This window comes from Saccostrea echinata, unplaced genomic scaffold, assembly GCF_033153115.1.
Source record: "Saccostrea echinata isolate AGI-Se365-2 ecotype Australia unplaced genomic scaffold, CSIRO_AGI_Sech_v1 ptg000017l, whole genome shotgun sequence".
NCBI classification, from domain to species: domain Eukaryota; kingdom Metazoa; phylum Mollusca; class Bivalvia; order Ostreida; family Ostreidae; genus Saccostrea; species Saccostrea echinata.
The window spans coordinates 2,786,038-2,794,096 of record NW_026889766.1 but is presented as its reverse complement, the minus strand read 5'-3'; the positions used below and the strand labels follow the sequence as shown (position 1 = coordinate 2,794,096).

Sequence of the window (8,059 nt, the reverse complement as noted above, 5' to 3'; positions counted from 1 at the left end):
GTTTTTTCTCTCCATAAATCACGAAAATAACAAACCCATGTCTATATAAGTAAAATGAATAAATTTAACTGTTTATTTTTTCCATTTAACTAATTAAAAAAAATATTTTTCACTCAAAGTTTCTCATTGAAATCCTATAAAATGTTTTTAAAAAGTTTAGAAATTTTATAAGGGTGACGTAGAAGTAATTAAGGATAGTATTGTTCTGCCGTCCACCTCCAGGTCAATCAATGCTTTTTTTCATATTTATTTAGATATTGATATGAATTTTCCTCAAATATAATTTATTTGGGAAAACAAAGAGAAAAAGTTTATAATTTTGGTAAAACTTGTGTTTTTCATAATGGAAATAAACTGAAAAAGAGAAATGTTTTAACCCCCCCCCCCCCTTGTGAAACAAAAATTCTTTTTTACAAGTATAATGAATGGTGATTTGAGAAATGAATACCAAAGCCTTTTTTTACCGGAAGGGGAGTGGGGCATATGTTTACAGACCAAAACCCAAAAAGTTTTCTATATATATATATATATATATATATATATATAGAAAGCACAAAGAAATTCACTTCCCAACCCACTTCGCCCCAGCCCGGGGTTGAACTCTCGACCTACGGAATCTGTCTCCTAGCAGTACAGGAATAGCGAGTTAGACCGCTTGGCTATCTAGGCAAGTCAAAAAACTTGATTTTGATGCCGATGGAACTCTCACAGCGCTGCCCTACGTTACCAATGCACTTTGTAATGAAATTAATTTTATTTATTAAGCACAATTTACAACAACTCTTAAACTAACATAACTGCCCTAAGTAATTTCATTACAACGTGTATTGGTAACGATCCTCTAATAAAAACTAATGTCCAAATAACTGTATCTCACTTCTATTCTCAATGACCGTGTAGTGTAGGGCGGCGCTGGCTGTGAGAATTTTATCGGCATCGAAAGGAAGTTTTTTGACTTGCCTAGATAGCCAAGCGGTTCCTGTACTGGTAGGAGACAGATTCCGTAGGTCGAGAGTTCAACCCCGGGCTGGGGCGGAAGTGGGTATCCTTATAAATGTGAATTTCTTTGTGCTTTCTATATTAATATTTCTTCACTTAGGGCATTTATGTTAGTTTAAGAGTTGTTGTAAATTGTGCTTTATATATATATATATATATATATATATATATATATATATATATATATATATATATATATATATATATATATATATATATATATATATAAATCTAACAAATCTATGCATTAAGCTTTGCTTGTATTATCTGCCCTAATTCAACTCTAAACCGAGTCAATTGCCATTTGTATTAAATATGATGGTTTATTGTAGTTGATTTCGATTTCTGTTTTGGTCCCTTTCTCTGATGTTACATATTAATCTAAAAACGTAAATGCTGTTTTAGTATGATTTTGTTAAATACTATGTAATGAAAAAAAAACTTTAAAAGGAAAAGATACTAGTTAAGTTTGATTGATAGATTTATGACTTGTATTTCATTAAACTCAGTAATGTTTGTTGTAAATGTATAAAGTATTAAAACCTAAACATTTACTTATAATTAATACATGTATAATGAAAGATATATATTTCTATACAATCTTGTTCTTTAACAGTCTTTTCCTCTTATAAATATGATATTACTCCTTTGAAAGAGTCAATGACGTCAATGCTTGAAGCTGAAAACTCCCATCGCTTGATATTTACGTCATCATTATTCAGTCGATGGGTTATTTATAAACTAGGAAGTATGAATTATGTGTATTTTTTTCTTTAATAACAAACTAAATGAAGTTGAAATCTGAGAGTTAATCTTAATTTTGTTTTCAATCACATTGCATTAGAGATCAAACATTTACATTTAAGAATAAGTATCTTCATTACTAAATCTCAACTTAAAACGAATGTTAGCATTTTTCTCCCTAGCCTTTAGATTGGTTTAAAGAGAGAGAGAGATAAGATTTTCATCAGACTAGGTTTTAAATCATTACACTAATGCATTATTTAGTTTAAAGTATTATTGACAACATAGCCCATATTTGGTTATAAGCCTATTTAATTCTGTTTTTGGAAATTCCAATCTATTTGGATAGCCGACATGTACATATATATTTTTTTTTCACTTGACAATTTACAATTTATGGCGTCCCTATTCATGCCATATTTAACATATCCTATTGCCTTTTTTATTGTACATGTATTATCACATCTCTTGTAATACACATTGATAAACACTTAAATAGAAATCTGGCGATGCAGAGCGTGCGTTACTCGGCAATTTATGGCCTTTGGTGACACTACGCACTGCAGTTCCCGTGTACGATCGAGGCGATTGCTTGCTTTGTTGACCATGAACACATCAATTATATTCTTTGTCCGTCGTCTCTGGTCAAGCGAGAAAAAAGTCCGCATTGAGCTCAGTTTGGCCTTTTGAATTGACCCGTGTAGACTAAGAAGAGGAAATTGGACTACTAGAACAGGCAACATGGATTATGTGTGGGTCATCAGTTTAGCTGTTTTACTGGGTAAGAATTCTTAGTTATTATTTTTATTGAGATTTTGATAAAATTTCATATTTTTTGTTATTGTAGATATCAGTATTGATATGCGAATATGAAGCAAAACCATAGAATGGCTGCTTTTGTAAAAACATCTTTTGTACACGGTCAAGAAAGATAACGATAATATTTTAACTGATTTTCACATTCAGAATATTCCGCTTTTTTTTCACCTAAATCAAGTACGAAACTTTATTTTTAATTTTACAAATGTGATTTTAAATTCTAGGTACCAACTTTTTGCTTGCTCAAAACCAAGGTAAGTTTTCTTAAACGGCATTTAAAAGGCATTACAAAGAATAAAAAGAGAACAGAAAAAAGGGGAAAAAATCAAAGTTTTCCTTATGATAAAAGAATACTTGTTTTGAGTAAATCATCTTTCGTTGTCAGTAAGTATGCCATTTTACGACGAGAGCTGTTAATTATCTATCAAGTAATGACATTAATTATTAAGGAAATGACGTATCCATTTGATGTATACCAAACAAACACAAACAATTACTTCTTTGCTCAAAGTAAGAACGGAACTTAGGGCATTTATAAAGGTCTAAATATATCTTGAGTGCAAAAACTGAATAAATGGTTAAATTGGCAAATAAAGAAAATTGAAATTATTTGATAAAACAAAATGTCTTTAGCAATACGATTTTCCCATGATCTTTTAGAAATAAGATTGATCCATTTTTTTAAAAGTATTCGGATCTATTTATATGTTTGAGAGAATCGACTTCATATCGACAATTTTTTGGTATCCGATTTTTAGGTCACTGGGGTAAGTCTGTGTTGGTAAATTTATATCCTTCTTTGAAGCTGGTTTCCTAGAACGAACTAATCCTTCAAATGTTTTGTAAAAAAATATATAATATTTACAAATATTTACAGATATACAATTATAAAAAAAACTAACTGTCCTGGAAACGTATACATTGAAATAAACTTTATTATTTTGTTTACATAGATATGTTCATCCTTCTTTAACAGTTAATAACAATGGACTAATTATAGTCTGAAAGTGAGGGAAAAATATATTTCCTAATTTAACATTATAAAAGACTCTGTTTATTTGTTGATAATAATATGTCTGTTAATATGTCTCCATATACTCTTTTCCTCCTTTAAAAATAAGATTATATGTTACTATGTTATATTGAACAATTCATGTAAATCTGTGAAATAAAAGAAAACTTTTAATGATTCTTTTTTAAAAAAAAAAAAAGAAATAAACCAAATTGCCGGTGTTTTAAAGAATATATAAAATTTATTTATAACTCAAAAGTCATAGTTTTATGCATGCACGAAGATATGCATATCCCAAAGTGTGTCATTAGAAATGGCCTAATTCTTCATATAATTATGGAGATAAATATCCGTCATTAACCTATATAAATCTCCCTCTGTAGATCTTTGGTATCATGATAAAGGAAATTAAGTAGATGTGCATCTTACGATTATACGCTCGTCGCTCCTTTGTACGTTCTCTGCGTCAGATGTGACTAGTGCTGTCATACATATGACAAAGAGGCATTAGACCGAGTACCGACTCATATAGGCCATCTTATATTGTCCTTCATTTATTCACATCAAGTAATGTTCATTTCATATGTCACTTGGTTCATGTTCACATAATTTTATTTCTCTGGATGTAAAATTGCTTTTGCTTTCAATGTTGAAAATAGAATCCCCCCCCCCCCAAAAAAAAAAAAAAAAACAGCATAAAATGTTGCTTAATCTATTATCTTCAAGTTTTGCAAAGGTATCCTGCTCAAAATTATCGTAGTTTCCTATGTATTGAAATTAATACAACATTAAAACAATGTAATAGACTCTTTTTTGTAGATTTCGTATGATTAACCGCAATCTAATATAACATGTATGTGACTTTATTTATCTTTAGATTGAAATAAAAAACAACACCCAGTACAGTAACATGTGGGTTTTTGTATACTGTATATACATGAATAACACTTTTTCTTCTTCCCAAAGCTATATGTCTTTGAATGAGTATGATAAAAGTTTCCGAAACTTAAAGAAGAAAAACTATTTCTCATAATTTTTGATATGTCAATAAAGTTTCATTGTATTTGAAGTGAGAGATATTTCTTTACTTTATTTAATTTCATTTGTTTGGTTCTCATGTATAAATGTTTACTGCTATTTAGCAGGGATTCAGCATTTTCAGCTGCGCTTTCGATTCTTCTGTTCAGTCCGACATATATTATCCCCAGTCTAAAGGCCTGATATCTTTTAAAATTTTCTTGTAAAAACCAAGTTACTTTGAGCAATAATGTTATACAGATTTAAATACTCGTCTATGTTTTAGGATCATCCTCATCCAACCCTTCCTGGGACCCAAACCCTCAATTTGGCAATAGCGGAGGAGGGGGAGGGGGAGGTGGACAATCAGGCAACAATTGGGGAACACAAAATAATGGATGGTCCAATCCTTCTTCACAATCTTCCAATCCCATGATGGAGGCAGCCAATATGGCGGCCATGATGAGTTTAGCTGGAATGGGAGGAAATTCGGGTGGCGGATCCATGGGCGGGATGGGTGGTATGGGAGGCTTGGGTGCAATGTCTGGTGAGCAATATTAAAGTCAGGAAATGTCTTATTTATTGAACATTTAGAAAAAAATGATTAATAGATAAAATCAAGGTATTTTCATATTAATGTTAATTTTAACAGTCTTCTATTAAAATTTATTCTCATTTTATGTACTTCTGAAATGATTCGACAGGAAAATAATAATACAATTAAGTAGAACGAACTGTTAAATCACATGTGAAGATAATTTTTAATGATATATATTTTCTAATATTATTATTGAATTTCCCTTCAGGTATGATGAATCCTATGTCCCTAATGTTGAGTATGCAGGCTAGCAGAATGGGAGGTAATTACTAGTTGTCAAAACCAACTGAAGTTGTTTAGCAACATTTTAAAATATTTTTGAAATTTTAATAATTAATGATTGAAAAAGAAATTCAACAGAAGATAATAAAGTTTTGTAAATTAATTGTGAAATCTTTAAAACTAAAGGTTTGTATATGTTATTTACAATAGGAAATGCCATTTAACATTGTACAATCTTTGTTCAGTAGCTTGATATATTTTTTTTGTATTTATGAAATATTTCTCACAGAGGATGAAAATGAATGAAATTTAAGCAGTTTTATTTAGGAGATGTAAAGCGAGAAAAATGATCCTTTAATATGATTATTTTGTACTGAGGACACAACATTTTATTTCAAAATTTGTTATTTTTCTTTTGGATATGATGGAGATAATACTCAGTGAATTTAAACGTTATAAACTGCAAATAATTTTTCTTTTTCCTTTCTTCTTTCAGATAACTTCAATCCTAGTAAGTAGATCCCTATTAATAACAAGACAATAAACACTGACTTGCTGTTATTGTGTTATTAATAAATTGAACTTTAACACAAAATCTCAAATCTTATCATTCATTAAAATATACAGTTCTCCTGCATCAAATGATTCTCTCAAAGTAATTTTCTGTTCGTTTATTATACCAGTCTATAACATTGGTTGTTTTTTTTTTTTTTTAGACCCACCTGAAGTTGTATATACACCTAATCGTAAGTAACTTGTCATAAATTTAAGATTTTATTAATGCTGCTAAAATAAGTCAGTGCTTTACTAACAGAGTTTGATCACCATTTTTGATTTAAAAAAAAAACAGAAAAAAGAGTTCTCTTAAAATTCTTATGTAGAGAATGTTTTTCTTTATCCTTATGGAAAGGAATATTTTTACTGTAAAATTCTTCTGTAGAGGTATATTTTTTTGTGCAAAATCCTTACGTAGATGAGTATTATTCTATGTAAAATTTTTATGTAGAGGAATATTTTTTTCTCTGTAAAATGTAGAGATTCTTTTTGCATACACGGTAAAAAGAGGTTAAAATCATATTTTTACAGAATGTCCATCATTTACAACATTCCGCCATTGCCAAATCAATCCTTGTCCTGTAAGATGTAAAAGATTTCCGGCTGCAAGATGTGTGTAAGTTGTATCTGTCTGTTTAACTTGACAGTACAATGTTTTAAAATTAATTACATGGAAAGTCAAAAATTTAAAAAAAAAAAAAAAAGAGTGTTACTAATATGTGCTCTAATTTTTCATTATTTAATAAAAGAAAAAAATCCTACCTTTCAAATATGAATGTAATTTTATTACTTTTTTTTTAGTCTCTTTGATATTTTCATAATAGTAAAAAAGAAGAAGAAAAAACATTCAAATTTTCCATTTTTAGTTGAGATTTTTTTTAAAATGCTGTCATTAATATTTACTTCTCAAAAATTAATTCAAGAATATTTATGTTTAAAGGAAACAAAAACCAAATAATTTCAAAGGATATTTTATTCTAAAAAAAATAAATGAAAGAGGTTTCAAAAATAATACACTTAGCATCAAATTTCCTTGATGCAATAGTGCCAGCGTTTCTATTAAAATTTTATGCGTCCCTCCTTGTTCAATATTGAATTATTTTTTGTCTTTAATATCCGTTTTAAAACTCATGGTTTTAAATGTATTGTATAGAACAAATCCATGCGGTGGCTGTGCTCCAGAATGGTATCAGGGAGGAAACAGAATCATAGACTGTGATTAGTTAATTACAGGTAAATCCAGGTAAACAGAATCATAGATTGATTAATTACAGGTAAATGCAGTAAACAGAATCATAGACCGTGATTAATTACAGTTATATCCAGGTAAAAAGAATTTATGTAAAATTGGCGAACCACTTGAACACAATTTTGACAATGAATCATTCATACTTCCAAAATTTCTTACGGTTATAGTTGTATATTCCTTTACAAAAAAGATTTTGATTAGATTCATGTATTGAAGTTTCATCGTGCAAACTAATTATTTTTTTTATTCATTTTATTTGCAGTAAACATCGAGCTGAAGAACATGGAACAGTTTTGTGTTGTACAAAGTCAGAATTCCACAAGACCCAAATTTATCAAGGGATCTGATATTTATTTAGAGCTTTTATAAATTCACAAAAAGAATATCAAAAGAAATGAGACATTGTACATGTATCATTAATTACAATATTTAGTAACACAGTGGAGAGTTGAATTGATATTTACAATATAAGTATATGAATTCTTTTTTTTCCGAGCCAAATTTATCAATAATCAACATTTCTCTATTATATTGCATATTAAATATGCAAATGTTTATATGGTTACGAATTTGTTCTTACACTTTGTTATACTATGTTGTAAAAAAATCAATAAATCATAATTATTTATATATCTAAACAGGTCTTCTTTGTTTGAATATTGGCGAGTTTCATTCTTTATGAAATATGAAGATAACGAACATTATTTGATCTCTAAAGTCCAATGGAAAAACCCTCAAAATTTAGAGGTGGGATCAGTTGCCATGGAGAAGTGAGCATTCCCTGCCGAACGGTCACACCCACCGTGGGCTCCTTGCCATGATCGGAAAAAAAAATCCGGAAACT

At 29.4% G+C, this 8,059-nt stretch overlaps 1 protein-coding gene across 1 annotated transcript; it reads left to right on the top strand.

The window, feature by feature from the left end:
- The first annotated feature begins 2,355 nt into the window (after positions 1–2,355).
- Positions 2,356–7,655, top strand: LOC133189323 (neurogenic protein mastermind-like). The gene is made up of 9 exons (XM_061324714.1): positions 2,356–2,524; positions 2,787–2,816; positions 4,878–5,138; positions 5,398–5,451; positions 5,908–5,922; positions 6,128–6,157; positions 6,498–6,582; positions 7,120–7,209; positions 7,478–7,655. Exons 1-8 carry the CDS (start codon positions 2,485–2,487, stop codon positions 7,187–7,189), a joined length of 585 nt encoding a protein of 194 aa, XP_061180698.1. The 5' UTR covers positions 2,356–2,484; the 3' UTR covers positions 7,190–7,209; positions 7,478–7,655.
- The last annotated feature ends 404 nt before the right edge of the window (positions 7,656–8,059 follow it).